The sequence below is a fragment of the Hydra vulgaris genome, chromosome 13 (assembly GCF_038396675.1).
Source record: "Hydra vulgaris chromosome 13, alternate assembly HydraT2T_AEP".
Taxonomy (NCBI): domain Eukaryota; kingdom Metazoa; phylum Cnidaria; class Hydrozoa; order Anthoathecata; family Hydridae; genus Hydra; species Hydra vulgaris.
In genome coordinates this window covers 25,922,144-25,940,233 of record NC_088932.1, presented here as the reverse complement: position 1 = coordinate 25,940,233, position 18,090 = coordinate 25,922,144, and the positions used below count along the sequence as shown (strand labels likewise).

Genomic DNA, 18,090 nt, shown 5'->3' with positions numbered 1-18,090 from the left:
TTCGAATCTTTACTGATACTCTGGCAAATTTATTTTAATAAATAAAAAAGTCCTGATTTTTTTTATATTCTTTTTTTAATATAAAATCATTTATGTCTGTTTATATATTCTGTAAATTTTTTACTTTTTTTAAGGCAATGTAAACTTTAAAAATCAAGGATCATATTTCATCGTATAAATTTCATCGCTTGTAGGTTTGTAAACGCGTGTTTTATAATAAACAAAATGCTAAAATTTACCTTCGCAATTACCAAGGTAAATTTTAGGATTTGGTTTATTATGAAATACGCGTTTACATTAAGCACTGGTGTTGATGCAATGATGGTGATTATGCTGTAAATTTCTATAGCGATTTTTAGATAAGAAATAGCGGGCGATTTATTACGATATTTATTTAGGTAATCGCCGAGCGGATTTTGCTTTTTGATTTTCATTACGATTAGCCACTAACTAATAAAATGAGAATTTTTTCGATTTACCAACATAAAAAATTGTAGCAAATAAGATTAAATCGTATTTTTATCATTATTCTCGCAAGATACCGTTATTTTTTAAAGAAATCGCTGTTTGTTGCAAAGATCGCTGTTATCGTCAATTTTTTTCTTAAGTTCTAGAAATTTAATTTAGCAATTAAGTCTTATACTTATCGTTATTCTTGTTATTTATTGCGATTATTAAAAAAATCCAAGTTCATTTTAATAATGTAACAGGAGTTTATATAATTAATACAAAATAGAAAAAAAGATACATTAATAGTACAAAATAGAAAAAAAAACTGATTCATTTAATACATTTTATGAAGAGAAGATGCATGTGATCTAAATTTTATACTAGATGTAGAAGTCCTGAATGATGTAAAATTAACTTTGTAGATGTATGTTTGAGCGAATCAATTTCAAAACTGATTCCATCTTTTAAGTCACAGAGTGACTTAAAAGATTAGAAACTAAGAAGTCTTATGAAGGTTTCCAAAGCCAAAAGCGCTAAAGTCTCTCTTATGAGAGACTTAAGCGTTTTTTAGATTTGGAAGTTGAGGGTTGAGGTTCTTCAGCTGTTGTGGTTGATCAGCTGGCTCATCTTTACAAACCATTGCTTAATGTTTGACTTAACACAGGATAATTTTCTTTGACAATTTTTTTTTTTAACATTTTCACTTCCAACAAGGCTGCAAGCAATCGCTATTAGAGCTGAGAGTTATTGGAAGCGAAGAAGGGTTGGCTCCAACCCACTAGCCACTAGTGTGTCATTAAACTTCAGAAAATTAAACTAATAAATATGAGTAAAAATATGCGTCTATGAATGAATATAAGCATTTAAAATTCTTGAATAGGTTTTATTAGATTAATATAACATATAAAATATATAATATACAAAAAAATTTTGGTGTAAAAATATGCGTTCATGAGTGATTAGAAACATTAAAATACCATCATTCAAATATAAAATATCATCATTGATTTGACATTGGGTCTCTGGATTTAGATTGTACCGCCGATCTATTGATCGGCGGTACAATCTAAGTCCAGATAATAATTTTATAATACCGGGCTATAGCTTGATTTCATTAGGGCGGAAAAACAAATAAATGCGGTGGTGGTTTAATTATTTATGTAAAAGAAAGACCTACGATATTAGACATGACATGAGTGTTTCTGACGTCAATAATGAGGTTTTAACGATTGAAATATTGATCAATAAAACTAAAAAAATTGTGATTAGTTATTATTATGGCCTACTGGCGAAAACAAAATTTTTAGTACATTTTTACATGATGACCTTATAAATAAAAGCAACCACGACATGAAATTACATATGGGATTTCAATTTAAATTGCTTTTGAGTATCGCATCAAAAAAGACATTAATAGTTTTTATAATGACCTATTTATCGGGAAATAACAAACGAAAATACTGGTAATACTAAAACATTGTCGCAAGCTTTGTACACAGTTATTAAAGTAGATGATAATCTTCTTAATCAAAAAAAGTTGCTTCCAAATTTAATAAATATTTTGTATCTGCAGGTCAAAACCTACCCGAAAAAAGTTCTAAAACCTAAAAGTTAAATAAAGGAAACATTAAATCTAACCTCGTATCTAAATTTTTTTAAATGAAGGAAACATATTAACTCTAATCTTGTATCTAAATTTTCTTTATAAAATAAAAAAAACATTAACTCGGCTTAGTGAAACATATTAACTCGGCTAGTGACGGGGCTTAAGTGATAAGACTACTATTGTTTTTTTTTGCCCCGGCCATGTAAATATTTATTTATACATTTTAGTATTGTAGCAATTATTTAACGGCGAAATATATATATATATATATATATATATATATATATATATATATATATATATATATATATATATATATATATATATATATATATATATATATATATATATATATATATATATATAAATATATATATATATATATATATATATATATATATATATATATATATATATATATATATATATATATATATATATATATATATATATATACAGAGGCGTAGAAAGAATTTTTTGGTGTTCCAGATAGGTAACTTTCAGACATGGAGCAAACTCCAAACATTTATATGTTTATACTTATGTCAAATAATGAGGGTTTGCAAAAAATTGCGATGATTGGAGGCTGGGAACAAAAATGCCCTAAAATTTTCGCCCCCCCTGCCCCAATCGTGAGAGCAACAAGTTGATGAAGTATTATTTGTACTATTCTTAACTAGACTTATATTCATCGATAAATTTTAGATTTCATTTAAAAATATTTTAGCGTTCAAAAATTATGACCATATAAAGTTTAAACCCCCCTCAATCTGAGGGGGGTTTAAACTTTATATGGTCATAATTTGGGGGTTTAAACTTTATATAGCTTTTTTATAATTTGAAATAAATAGCTTTTTTATAACTGTATGTTTTAATTACTAATTCTAAAAAGAAAAAGTCTTTGGAAGTGATCAAAAATTATTAAAATTTACTGAAACATAAGAAAAATAACCAAAATTTGAATTTAAATAATCAAAATTTGAATTTAAATAATCGAACTTTGTAATTACACTAACTAAAAAAACTTTTTAAAATTGGTAATTAAATCTTTAAATAACAAGTCATTAACTAGAGGCATCTAAAGTCTATCATAGGGCTGCCAGGAAGTCTATCATAGGGCTGCCAGGAAGTCTATCATAGGGCTGCCAGGAAGTCTATCATAGGGCTGCCAGGAAGTCTATCATAGGGCTGCCAGGAATTGCCAGTTCTAGCTTTTGTACTTCACGAATTTACTCTATGTGTCGGAACATATTTCCAGACATAGAATTTAATAATAAACAAAAAATCTAACAACATCTTAAATAAAGCTTAAAACTTTTGCCACACATTAAATCAAGTAGCTTATTACTATTGCTTCCAGAATATTTAGAAAGTATGATTTCAATATAACAATACCTTAGTTTTCTACTGTAGCTGTTCGAAAGTTGATGTTACCACCAAAATAGGGTGAAGAATCAAAGATAATAACAACGTTAATTACAGACAATAACTTTTTAAAAATTACAAAAATTCGTTAAATCTTAGAATTAAAAAAACAATTTAAAAAGAACAAAAAGCAATGCTATGTTTGTAATGGATTATGGAGTAATGGATTCAATGCTCAAAATGTACAAATTGGGCTTATAGGGGCTGTCCATTAATTGCGTCAACAAAATAGAGGAGAGGAGGGTCTGAATTTTTTTGACAATTGTTGATAAGGGGGATGGGGGTTAGGTCAAGACAAGTAGACGTCAACAATGTTACTTCTGAACTAAATGTTGAGGTTTACTCGTAACACAATTATTTTTTCAAAATTGTTGTTGGTTAGTTTGCTGTGCAAACAAAAAAGATTTATGGAAATACATGATCTAGATTTTGTTTATTACTTAAACGTGTAAGATGTACACATTTTTATGAACCCTTTAATATTTTTTTGTTCGTAGTAAGTCTTTTTAGTTATAAACTGGAAATATGTTCATAAGTTAAAAGCTTAATAATTTTGTTTTTCTGTACCTTTTACTTTTATTCACTTTATGTTCAGAGCAAGCATTTATAATTTTTAATTGAAATTTGTTCATAAATTAAAATTTGAATAATTTTTTTTCTACACATTTTACTTTTAATCACTTTTTTGTTTAAGATTCCTTGTGTAATTCTTGTGAACAACACAGTACAAAATTGTATTTTTAAAAGAATAGATCTTTCAAAGATCAAAGAAAGTTGTCAGGATCAATTTTGGTGCAGTTATTCATTCTCACCATACCTCAAAAATGAAAGTTGCTCCTTAATTGAATAAGGTATTAGCAATAATTAAATTTGCATAATTTTGTCAGCAACTTGAAACTGTTATAAATCTGCTGCAGAACTGCGGATACCATGACTTGACGTTTTATGTTAATAAAAGGCATTTCATTTTTTTACAAAACCGTTTGAATCATTACCAACTCAAATTTATTCAGCGCTGGATTACCCGATAAGCCCAACTTTTGGGAACCCCATATAATTATTGGGGCCATTGTATATTAATAATGCAAATAATGCAAATTAAAAATTTATATTTATTATTATTCTACTTTATTTTTGAAAATACTTAAAATATTTCTGTGCAAGGTAATCCTGCAACTAAGCAGCGTATCGTTAAGTTTTTTGCCCTCTCATCTGTAGAGACTTAAAAACTTCCAGAATGTCAAGGAAACTGTAGAAAACTTTCAGAATGTCAAGGAAAAGCGAACAAATTTCAAACTAGTTGTTTTAACAAATACTTCGAAATTTACTTCGCTGTAATTACTGGTATTATAATTTTTTATTATTGTTTTTTATTTTATCTTTAGTTAAAAATTAGTTTTGTATTGTCTATTATTTTTCTTAGTTCAAACTTTTTAACAGCAAAGCAAGAAGTTGATTGCAGAGGTTATGAGCTAAAATTAAAATGCAGTTTAAATCATAACATATAACATAAGGTAAGTGTTAAATTAAATAATAACATATAACATAAGGTAAGTGTTAGTTTAAATAATAACATATAACATAAGGTAAGTGTTAGTTTAAATAATAACATATAACATAAGGTAAGTGTTAGTTTAAATCATAACATATAACATAAGGTAAGTGTTAGTTTAAATAATAACATATAACATAAGGTAAGTGTTAGTTTAAATCATAACATATAACATAAGGTAAGTGTTTGTTAGTTTAAATCATAACATATAACATAAGGTAAGTGTTAGTTTAAATAATAACATATAACATAAGTGTTAGTTTAAATCATAACATATAACATAAAGCAAGTGTTAGTTTAGATAATAACATATAACATAAGGTAAGTGTTAGTTTAAATCATAACATATAACATAAGGTAAGTGTTAGTTTAAATAATAACATATAACATATGGTAAGTGTTAGTTTAAATCATAACATATAACATAAGGTAAGTGTTAGTTTAAATCATAACATATAACATAAGGTAAGTGTTAGTTTAAATCATAACATATAACATAAGGTAAGTGTTACTTTAGTTTTTCATGTTTACTCAAATTAACTTATATAACTGATGATCTTTTGTATCTAATTTTCTGATTAAGTCGGATTTTATTGGAACACTTTCAACTTTTAATTTAATATAAAAATTTACAGTTGTTTATTTATCATAAATTAATTTGCATTATCATAAATTAAACCATGCCACGGTCATACCTAAGTGGGTTTAACAAAAGAACACTAGCGGAGGAAAAAAAATCAATTATGCTGCTGATTTAGTGAAAATTCTAAAATTAACTTCATTTTTCCAAGGGTCTGTTCCCCATCTCCATCACCCAGTGAAAAAGTTAAAACTATTAGTAATGAAATTGTAAGAAATTAGTTATTACTTATTGTATGTTTCACCAAATTCTGAGCATTTTGAAATGGATATTTTTAGCAGTGTTAGTAAATTTGCAGGTTCAATTACAAACAGATAAAATTGATCATTTAGTCAGCAGCGATTCTTCTGCTCATCAAAATGAATCAAACCCTCAGAATGATAGCTGTTCGAATGACCTTGAGCAACATATAGTTAGATCTGACCTTCTTACTTGCGGAAATGATTCTACTATTGAGAAAGACAGTCATTCAACCAATCCTGGAAAGTGGGGCAATTTTAATAAAGATGGCGTTAATTTTTGGTTTAACCGTGGTCCACAAGAGTGTCAAAACCATTCTGGACCGTTTGAGTGTTCTCGTAGATTTTACAATACAGAATTCAAAACGCTGTATTATTCAGAAAGCACATTTTATGGGAAAAAAGTAAATTGCGAAAGGTTTTTGAGAGAATAGCTCATTTATTCCCCAACAACTTTTCTATGTACTGTTTCCCTTGTAAACTTTTTGTGTCTAAAGAAAAATCAAACAAACTCACGAGCGATGGATTTAATGATTGGAAGAATACTTTTCAAATACATCAACATAAATATGGAAATCTTCACAGGGAATGCATGTTGACATATATTCGGAAAAAACAAAGCTCTGTTGTGTGTGGCACCCTTCAATTTCAATTCCAAACGTAGCAAAATTACTGGAAAGAAGTATTGAAACAGCTTATACCAGTCATTTTAACGTTATCAGAACAAGCTTATCTTTTTCGCGGAACAAACGAGCATTTTGGTGTTCCAGATAATGGGAATTATTTGGGTTTGCTAGAACTTTTGGCTCAGTTTGACCCATTATTGAAATATCATATTGCAACATATGCGGATAATGGTAAAGGAAATCCATCTAACTTATCAAAAACAATATGCGAGGAGTTGAATAATATAATGGGAGAAAAAGTGCGATCTCACATTATGCAAGAGATTTTAGTCGTTCTCTATTTTAGTATTTCAGCGGATTCAACTCCAGAGATTGCTCACATTTACCAACTGAGTATAGTTGTTCGATATGTTTCGCCTAAGAACGGAAAGCCAGTCGAACGATTTTTAACATTTTTAATTATGAAAAGTCGCGTCGGTGCGGTAATTGCAGAACAGGTTTTAAAATTTTTTAGGCAAGATTTTTCACTTAAATTTTAAATATTGTAGAGGTTAGTCTTTCAACAATGCCGCAAATATGTCGGGAGTATACAGAGGGATGCGAGCGATAATGTCATGCGGTTTATATACCATGTGCTACGCATTTGTTTAATTTAGTTGGACAAACTTTTGTACAATGGTGCTTGTTTACAGTTCATTTTATTTCTATCATGCAACCATTGTACACGTGTTTTTCAAATTCGACGCATCGTTGGGATGTCTTATAACAGCACATCGGGAACAAAAAAGTACTCAAATCATTATCAAAAACGCGTTGGGAGGCTCACTAAAATGTCACAAAAGCAGTTCTCAATTCTTTTAAAGCAATTTTGACAGCATTGAATGAGATTGCTGAAAATCCCTCTCAAAAAAGTGAAACCAAATGTATTGCAAATAAAATGGAAACGTTTGAATTTGTCTTCATGATCGTATTGTGGAGCAATATCTTAATTAGTTTTCGATCGACAAACAAAGCTCTTCAGAACAAATTGATCTTAAAACTAACGCTTTGATATTCTCACCATTAAAAAGTATGTAAGACAAAATGAGAGATAATTTTGATGAACTTGAAAACAAAGCAAAACCAATCTTGCCAGGTAGCAATTAAGCGAATGTTACAACGCGGTTGGCCTAAAAAGAAGGACCTCTAAAGAACTTCTTGCCCCGTACGTGATATTACCTGCTATTATTTTCTTTTTTTGGCTAACTCTGAACTTTCGGAAAATGACTGTCGACAGAAGGTTTCTGATTTGGTTGATTTTTATTCTAACGGTTTTTTTACAGAATTGAGGCAATATCACAGCTACGTCAAATTAAAATTTGCATCAGAAAACTAGTTCTCATATTCGGAACTTTACGAAACTTTGGTTCTTGACAACCTTGCATCTGTTTCTCCGAACGTCGATTTAATGTTTAACACTTTTTTTTTTATTTTTACAACTTCAAAAAATTTACTCATCGTTACGTTACAGCTACATGACATAATATAATGCAACGTTAAAAATAAAAAATATAACATAATATTACCACGTATAACATATCATTATAAAAAGTGGTTAACAAGTGTAACTAAGTATAACGTAAACTAATAGTGTTTCTTATCATAAAAACTATCATTATTTTTTAAAAATAAACGAATAAAAAAAAAGAAAAAAAAAAAAAAGAAGAGACAAGAAATTTTTTTGTTACTTCATATTTATACATGTTGTTGTAAAGGAAAACTCGTAGAAGTCTATGAAGACGAATCATCGAGTACCTCTTTAAATGGTTAAATAAAGTGTATTTCATATTTATATATAGTCAAAAGTGGTTAAACAGTATACAGTCAGTGATACACATAAATATTTTAGTGTAAATTTAGTATAAACACTTATGATTATTTTAACACATGTTAAACATTAAATGATTTAATGTTTAACATGTGTTAAACATTAAATCATTTAAGTCCCGCAAAACAAATTGTTTTGTGGAGCGCTCGTTTTCAAAAATAAAATTAAAAATGAGCAAAGAAGTACCATGCTTCAGAAGAGATTAGACATGCTGAGCTTTTTTTTTTTTTTTAAATTTATTTTTTAGGTGCCCCAAGAAGTCCTAACGGTCTTGTCACAGAGCACCGCGGAAGTGCATTTAACCAGGAAGTTCACGCCTCCTTCCTTACCGTGACGCGTAAATATGTCCAGAGCTCGTTTCGAGCCTGGATCTCCTGTTTATACAGCAAGTGCTCTAACCACTGCGCCACGGCCGCACAATGAGTTTGATGTCTATCGAATCAGATATTCTTCGCGAGATCAATTTTGATAATGTAATAAACGATTTTATCGATAAAAGATATAGGAAAAAAAAATGTATCGTAAATTTTAATATCCTTTATAAGTTGTTTTCGCAAATGTCCTAATTATAGACGTAAAGAAAGATATGTAAAATATGTTTAAAAAAAAAAAAGTATGTTTAACAAAAAAATGTAGTATGTTTAAAAAGATAATAAATACCAGATACCAAAGACTTAAGCGCATTGGTAAATATTTACAATAATGAATGTATGTACTTTATTACTCAATAATCTTACAAAAATAAATTTTTTAATGCAAAAATGGGGTCTTAATCCGGCACTGCACTCGCATAAAATTTACTATTTTCTGCGACCCAATTCAGCTGGTTATTTTAAAGTTATATAGCAATACCTAGCCGTGTACGGATCCCTACAAAAAGTTGTAGGAATATAATCATTTGTATTATATAGAAATTATGTCCAGCTGCATACTCAAAATGTATAAAATATCCTGGTGCAAACAGCGATAACAAAAAAATTACAAATGTATAACAAAAAACTTTTGTTTAATAAATATTTTTTAACTTCTTCAATAAATATTTATTTTTTAATATTTTATTCCTATTTTTTTGTTTGTTTGTTATAATTTCTATTTAATAATTATTTACACTTTTTAATTCTCTGTTTATTAAACGTTTCCAACATTTCATAAAATATTTCAGTTGATAAATGCGTTCTGATAAAATTATAATTGTTCGATTTATCAGTTATAAAGTTATCGATATGAAACTCTTGAAGCATTGATTTAAAGATTAATTTCTTTTATAATAGTTATAATTGTATAACATCTATCGTTTTTGCATAAAACTTATCGTTTTTTGTATGACATCACGCAAAAATTTCTTGATAACAATGGCTGTAAAACCTTGAAGAATTTTATAAATAATGAAATAGTTTCTAGATAAGCTATGGAATGTTTTGCGGAATAATATTTTGCATAAACCTTTAGAATTTTCTTCCAAATTATTAAAACAGTTAAATGCACAGCTCTTAGCTCTGTAACTTTAGTAATTGGTGACAGTTTCAATATACTTACTAAAGGCTATGCTTCGGTATACACCTTATTACCTATGTTTCAATATACACCTTACTATAAACTACCAATGCGTTTGAAAACTCTGTTAGTTGGAATGAATTTAAATGCTTTGGGGTTATAATATACATCTGCTATGGAACTTATTGCAGGGTTGACATGCACCAGATGATAAAACAAAACCAGAGGGACAAACGGTTAGACAAGATCTATTAAACATATAAAATCCATGTCGACATTGAATGCATATTTTATCATTGCAGTTCAAACACCCTACAAACCTTAGATCACACGATTCGCAAACATTATTTTGCCTATGTCGTATGTATCCGAGAGGGCAATTCGTAATACAGGTGGAATTAAATAAAACTGATGGGTGAATACAAGAATGGCAAGAGGAGCTATTACATTTCAGGCATTGATCATTACATGGTTGACACCGCTTCTCTTTTTCATAGTACCCTTCAGGACAACTTTGCACACATAGATGTTTTCCTTCATTTGATACAAATAAAAAGTAATTATCTTCACAACTATTACAGTAACGAGTATCGTTGCATGACCGACAGAACAAATCACATGATGAACAGGAATAGTCACTTTTATTATAAAATGTGCCCATGGGACAACTACCTTTGCAAATTCCATTCACCAGGTCATACATTGGTGGACATAATATACATGCACCAGAATCTTCTTCACATGCTAAGCAACTTTTATCATTACATTTCATGCACACATTATCTTTCGGATATCGATAGTATAATAACGGGCATTGATGGGAACAAATTCCATTTGGTTGTAAATAAGTTGAATTATTACACTTAGTACAAAAAATTTTTCCATAAAGTTCTAAATAAAACAATTATACAGTATACTTCAAATTTTTGCATTTTTTAAAGTTAAAATAACGATAAAACATGAACGTAAAAACGTACCGTTACAACGTAAGCAGTTACCATTACATGGTAGACATTTATTTTTTAAAGAACTATAAAAAAATCCAGCAGTACATCCTTCAATGCACATTCCGTTATAAATACTGAATCCTTGACGACATGTTAAGCATTGGTTTGGAGAAGCACCGACACAAGTGTTACAACTATCATGACATTGATAACATCGATTACTTTTATCTTTAAACATATGAGCTGGACATGCAGAATAGCATTTGAAATCATGCCAAACTTCATTTGTTCCACAACTTGTGCATAAATCAAAGTTATAGATACATTGATTACAGCGTGAACTACAGCGAGCGCACGCGTGATCAAACGTTTTAAACCAACCTAGCGGGCATTGAGAAACACATGTATTATTGAGAAAATAAAGTTTATCAATACACGTAAGACATTGTTCAAAGCTTGGTCCTACACACGAAGCACAAGAAGAATGACATGGTTTACATGTTAAAGTTTTTTCATCATTATAGAATTTCCGTTGACAAACTTTGTGACAAGTATGAGTATCTGTGTGAAGAGAGAAATTTCCGTTGCATTCTATGCATTGATCATAGTTAGGTCCAAAACAAGAACTGCACCCGGGATGGCAACTTTGACAATTATTTTGCGAAAGATATTGATTTGGGCATGGATTAACACACCCCTTGTTTCGGTTGTCCAACTCACCTAAAATTATAAAAAAGTTGATTCTAGTTATTACTAATTAATATTTTTAAAATACCGAAAGAAAAACAAGAAATATAGAAACAAAAAAATAAAAATTATGTTACGCTGTTTTAAGAAGAAAAAAAAACATTTACCAATGCATGATATACAGTTATCAGGCCCTAAACATTCATGACAGGTATGGTGACATGGCTCGCATACGCTAGAAATCCCATCGTGCCTTGCAAAATATCCAACAGGAACTTCTTCTACACAACGCCCGTGAAACAGATGCTTACCTTGACTGCATACAGTACATTCATATACTGTTGGACCATTGCATTCCTGACAACTTTTAGAGCATTTAACACAACTAAAATTAAACTAAAGACAATAAAAAAAAAATTAAACAAATATTTAAAAAATAAAATAAAATGAAACTAACCTAGCAGGACTTTCAACACCATATGTACCACTAGGACATTTATGTAAGCATTGTTTATCTGTCGTGAGATAGTAATTTAAAAAACAAGCTGTGCAAACGTTCGCATTTTCGCAAAAGGAACAATTTATAGGACAGAGTTCACATTTTCCAGTAGTAACATCAACGTAATATCTTGATTGACATTCAAGCTTTGATACACACTCGTGACCCTTCAAAAAATAACCATTAAAACAGGAGGTGCAAGCTGCAGAATTACCCGGTACACATGATTCACATTGGTGACCACAACTTTCACACATTCTTGTAACCATATCTGTGTAATAACCTTTAATAATAAAAATAACCTTTAATAATAAAAATAACCTTTGTAATAAAAACCGTGTAATAATATAAAGAAGAATTTAAAAGATAAAATAAACAATAATAGAGATAAACAATCATAAAAAATTAAATCAAAGAAATAAAAAATTTTAAACTATGACTATAAAGCTACAATAAAAAATTAAAATAAAACAAACAATAAAAACCTTGTGGGCAAAATTTGACACAATTCCCTTCGCCAGAAACTCGAAAATAATCAAAAGAACAAATGTCACATTTACGACCTTCATTGCTACACTGCAAACAGTTTTCAGGACAATCTAAGCAATCTCCAGCAATTGTATTAGCATGATATGTTCTTACAGGACAGTTAAGAACACACTGACGTCCATTATAAAGATATCTAGAATTCAATTAATTAACCAAAATTAAGATAAAAGAATGTGCGTGTAAATATGCAAATAATAATGTATAGATATACCTATCTTCTTCATCATTAAAAGACGTTTTAGGACACGTGCTGCAGTTTAAATAACTACCTCCGTTACATGTCTTACAAGATGAATGACAAGGCTGGCAAACATTGCTATCAAACCATTCACCTTCATTACATTTTGGAATGCATTTACCCTCTACTAAGATGTTAGTATTTTCACAAGATGTGCACCAATCAGTATGAGTTTTGCAAGTTCTACACAATGATCCACAATTTTGACAGACAAAATTGCCACTAACATCAGCGTATTTGAACATATCTATAATAAAAATAATGTCTTAAGTCAAATGTTATTAAAAATCTATAAAAATATTTAAACTACTCTTTTAGAATAACATAAAGTTCTAAAATTAAATCAAAATGTTTATGTTGATGAGTGTTATTTGACCAAACAGCTGTCCAAACCAGCATCATTGAATTCATTATTAAAACTATAGGTGAAACTTTTTCACCATTGCTTGACTAAAGAAGTCTAAAGAAATTATCATAGGCAAATATCCTAATTATCATAGGCAAAACAACCAACACAAGTGCCTTATTCTTATGAATTTTGAAATAAATTTTTTGTAGTACAAAGATTTTACTGACATTTAATTGTTTCCAAAAATTCATAAAGTTTTTTAGTTGATAAATGCATTCTGATAAAATTATAATCGTTTGATTTATCAGTAATAAAGTTTATCGATATAGAACTCTTGAAGCACTGGTTTAAACTTTCACAAAATATAAAGATCTATTTTTCTTTTAATAGTTATAAATTCTGCATAACATCTATCATTTTGTCTAATGAACAACATTACACAAAAATCTTTGGATAACAATAATTGTAAAAACTTGAAGAATTTGATAAACTATGATAGTTTGTCGATAAGCTATGGATTAATGTTTTGCATAACCATCAAGCAATGTTACATATTCCCGCACAAGAAATTTAGAAAAACATTCATACATGTTGCAAAAACATTCAGACATGTTGGAAAAACATTCAGACATGTTGGAAAAACATTCATACATGTTGGAAAAACATTCATACATGTTGGAAAAACATTCAGACATGTTGGAAAAACATTCATACATGTTGGAAAAACATTCAGACATGTTGGAAAAAAATAAAGACATGTTAGAAAAACACTCAGACATGTTGGAAAAACATTCATAAATGTTGGAAAAACATTCAGACATGTTGGAAAAAAAATTTATCAAGATAGTTGTAATGATTAGAAAATGTTGAGATATTTTCTAAAAATTTTGAATTTTGACCAAGTTTTTGACAAAAGTTCTAAGTGTAAAGCAGGGTATTGAAACAATCTTTTTATATTATAAAGTCATTCAGAAAAATGTTTGTGGTATAAAGTTCAATTAGCAAAAATTAACAATTAATTTGAAGCTTCAACTTGAAAATGGCTGCTTGCATCAATAAAAAATTGTAAAACTTCTATTTTAAACATCTTACAAGATATTTTGAATAGAAGACTTTAATCAGAATATTTGTTCAGTGGTGATTCAAATGATAAAAATTGACATAATGATAACGAGTCAAATAAATAAAGTTTTAATTACAAAGTTTATTTAATTATTACTTATTAGGGATCGCTAGTTTACGGTATACTAAAAATTTAGTCTACAGTTTACCGTATAGTATACCGTAAAGTAAACCGTAAAGTATACCGTAAAGTATACCGTAAACAAAACTTTTTTTTGGCGAAACTGTATAACAAGTTTATAAAAAAGTTTACATTAAAAAAATGTGTTTGTTTTTTTATTAAATGTCTTTGTTTTTATTTATGCGTATTAGTATAATATAAAATATAAGTTACATTATATTTAATATAAGAAACTTATGTAATAAACGCTTTTTGAATGACAATTGGTATGGTTGTCTTTCAAAATCGAAAAATCATTCGCATTTGTATGCCGGTGATCCTGGTTATTTTCTGATATGTGATGACAATGGAAACGGACACAATATGACAATGTCAAAAATCTTTGTATATAAATGCAACGATGTTTCCCTGTTGTTGTATACTTAAAACAATACTTACTTTTTATATAGGCCATAAAATACTTTAAAATAATTTTACACACTCATAGTTTCAGCAGATTTAATACATTTTTGATCATTTATATAAATTAGTATATCAAGGGTAGTGTATTTCTCTTTAAAGTCACTTTTCTTACAATTTCACTTTAGCTTTTGGCCAAAATCAACTCGACAGCGGTTTTAGAAACCGACTGTATGTTTGTATTAAATAAAAAATTTGTTGTAAAATGTTAATGCTCATTTCACTGCGGTACATCGACTCATTGCAAACTAGTTAAAAAATAGATTTCGGCATCACTCTAAATTAAAACAAGACTTTTATCTCTGGATTAAAATAGCCGACGAACCCAGCAAAATAATCAAACTAGCACAGGGTTTAAAAAACTTTTTTTTTTTTGTTGTATTTCATATTTATCTGCTTTAAAAGTTAAAATAAAAACAAGTCGAAGTTTCAAAGTTTTTGAAACTTTGACAAACTTTTTATATATACCAATATAAAATATTCACATCCTGACTGTTCTATTAACCCACCCCCCTCCCCCTTGAATTTGCTTTTTCATTTGAAGTTTGATAATTGCATATTTTTGATGAGCCGAATAATCCCATGAAACTGATAATTATAAAATTTTGCTCCACATTCTCACTAAATAAATGAAAAAAATGAAACAAAAAAGTTTGATCAAAATCAGCAACCACTTGACAATGGATTCTTATCTGGTTTCTTCATTTTTAAAGCAAACATGTTTGTTTTTTGCATAATTTAAATTTTAAAAATAAATTCTAGTGTTTTCAAATAATTTTAAATAAAAATAGTAAAACAAACACACTCAAATTGAAACAAAAGTAAAAAAATACTAAAGTTAACAGAAACATTTGTATTATTCTTTTTCAAAAAATTACAAGAATGTTTTTCTATAATGTAATTTAAAGAACTTTATAAAGTTAATATAAGTAATTAAAAATAGTTTTTAATTAATCAACAGAAATGATATCATTTGTATCAACTGAAGTCTCTAGATTAAAATCAACAGCAACATCATCTTTATCAATCTCATCATATTCACTAGCATTATATCAGCAATATTTGCTTCTTTTTCATGAAGTGTGGCATTTGCATACATAAGAACTAAGCCGATTGCTTTATGTTTTGCAAGTCGGTTTCTACACTTTGAATGTATAAAATCATACAAACTCCATATTCGTTCACTTGCAGCTTGAGAAGTTGGAATGGTAAAGACTATTCGTGCAACTTTAGCTAAATTTGGAAATTTACTTGCACCCTCAACACTCCACCAGATATCAGGATCCATTAATTTAACTTGAGCTGCAAAATCTGGAGTTGGATTTGCGCATAGTCTCTGAAAAGATCTTATTTCATTTTTTGAAGTTTGACAATTGCAAAATCTTCTTGTTTCAACTATGTACTTTGGAAGTAACTTAAGGACTATAACAAGATCACTTTTACTGGATGGAGGAGGCTCAATATACATATTTCTACCACCATGATTTTGTGGATCAAGAAAGTACGCAAACCCCATGGATGGTGTATGCACAAATTCCTATTGGTGTAAAACAAGAGCTTTCAATACTGAGTCTTCACTCCATATTTGCATTAAATTAACAAATCCTAAATAAACTTCAGAAAGTAAACAAGTATCTGATTCCAGTTTACCTATTAGTTTTGATAATGGTTTCATGACATTAATAAAACGTTGACAATCTTCCCAAAAAAATTGTCTTGTATAATATTTATATACTCTAACTTTTTTGTGGATAAAGATATACGCGTAAAGGCACCTGAGTTGACTAAATTCAAATGGGCTAACTTGTTTTCAAGATTACGAGCAACTGATGTATGGCTATACCACCATGTTAAAACTGCATGTGATAATGCTTGCATTTTCTTTAAATTATTTTCTTGTTTAAAACGATTTTGAATTATACGAAATTGATCAAGAAGAGATGTTCTTTGCTTAACAAATGCTGTCAGTTTTCCAGACTTTTCTAAAACATCCAAAAATTCAGGCAGAAGGCAAATATCTTTTACTAAAAGATTGATTGTATGGGCTGCACAACCATTACAAAATATTTTTGGAAATTTTTTTTCAATAATATCCCATGCAGCTCTCATGTTTGAGGCGTTATCAGTTACAATGCTTGTAACTTTATCAACACCAACCTCTAGAATTACATTTTCTATGCGAGTTGCAATATTAATGCCAGTCTGTTGCTCCTGACCAGTTGGCTCAATTTTGTAAGCAATTGGTTTTATTGTCCTATTTTCAACATGAATCGAATAATTATTGAGATGATTTGTATTAATGTTTGAAAAACCATCAATCACTATACTTACATATTCAGAATTATCGACGTATTCTTTTATTGAACGTTTTTCATCATTTAATGCATTCTTATAAAGACGCCCACTAATGCATTTACTAGATGGAGGCTTATATGCAGGCCTAAGATTTGCATGATGTTGCTTCCAAGCAGAAGAATCAGCTAATGCAAAAGGTACTCCTGTATGAAAAAACACCCTTGCATATGATTTATCAATCTTTTAAATGTCATCTTTGTTTATAGTTTCAAAGTATGAATTTAGCATAGAAACTGAATCTTCAGAGATTTGTGAGGCCGTATTTCATTGCATTTTGTTTCAACTAAAACACTTTGAAGTTCTCTTTTTATTTTTTGAAGCACAATTTAACATTGTCAGATGCTTTTTCACATTCCCTTATATGCTGCATCCATCTGAAAGTTGAGCGTGCTGTAATTTGTTTATCACAATATTTGCAATAAATTTTTCTTGTTGAACCTTTTCCAAAAAAAGAAACATGCTTGTAAATTTGATCAACCATCTTAATTATTTTACTTAAATACAATAGTAAACATATGTATAATATTGTTAACAATATTAAGTTAATTTTATTGTTATTGTTAATAATTAACAATAACAACAATAATAATAAAAGTAGTAACAATAATAGTTATAGTAATTATTATCATTTCATTCAGATAACATAAGTCCAAAGAATAAACAAAAAACATGTAAAAAAAAAAGCAAAAATATTTTTTAAAAAAGGTAAAAAGCAACACAAACAGCGTGGCATAAAAATTCATCGGCATAAAACCATAACTGTTTAACAAACCAAAATAAAAATTATTAAAAAATCAAATTAAAAATCACTTTAATTATTTATTCAATAATATATTAAATAAAGTATAGCAATTAAATACATTAA

At 28.8% G+C, this 18,090-nt stretch overlaps 2 protein-coding genes across 3 annotated transcripts in view; one reads left to right on the top strand and one right to left on the bottom strand.

Moving 5' to 3' along the window:
• Positions 1 to 279: 279 nt before the first annotated feature.
• Positions 280 to 9,397, top strand: LOC136089761 (uncharacterized). The gene is made up of 5 exons (XM_065815846.1): positions 280 to 335; positions 5,825 to 5,882; positions 5,972 to 6,316; positions 6,577 to 7,035; positions 9,317 to 9,397. The coding sequence occupies exons 1-5, from the start codon at positions 280 to 282 to the stop codon at positions 9,395 to 9,397; spliced, it is 999 nt and encodes a 332-aa protein (XP_065671918.1).
• The window catches only part of LOC101237189 (proprotein convertase subtilisin/kexin type 6), a 104,499-nt gene continuing 95,803 nt past the window's right edge, over positions 9,395 to 18,090 (bottom strand). For both annotated transcript variants that reach the window (XM_065816459.1, XM_065816460.1), the window contains exons 15-20: positions 12,793 to 13,066; positions 12,518 to 12,714; positions 11,991 to 12,315; positions 11,701 to 11,918; positions 10,877 to 11,566; positions 9,395 to 10,790 (exon numbers count right to left, since the gene is read on the bottom strand). In XM_065816459.1, coding sequence (XP_065672531.1) covers positions 10,057 to 10,790; positions 10,877 to 11,566; positions 11,701 to 11,918; positions 11,991 to 12,315; positions 12,518 to 12,714; positions 12,793 to 13,066 — 2,438 coding nt within the window. In that variant the 3' untranslated portion in view covers positions 9,395 to 10,056. The remainder of the gene's footprint in view (positions 10,791 to 10,876; positions 11,567 to 11,700; positions 11,919 to 11,990; positions 12,316 to 12,517; positions 12,715 to 12,792; positions 13,067 to 18,090) is intronic.

Excerpts from the sequence above, each read along its gene's own strand:
- LOC136089761 (XM_065815846.1), top strand. The coding sequence starts at position 280 with ATGAAATACGCGTTTACATTAAGCACTGGTGTTGATGCAATGATGGTG. Across the intron at positions 5,883-5,971 it reads AAACTATTAGTAATGAAATT|GTTCAATTACAAACAGATAA; the intron begins GTAAGAAATTAG and ends GTAAATTTGCAG. Across the intron at positions 6,317-6,576 it reads GCACATTTTATGGGAAAAAA|CAAAATTACTGGAAAGAAGT; the intron begins GTAAATTGCGAA and ends TTCCAAACGTAG.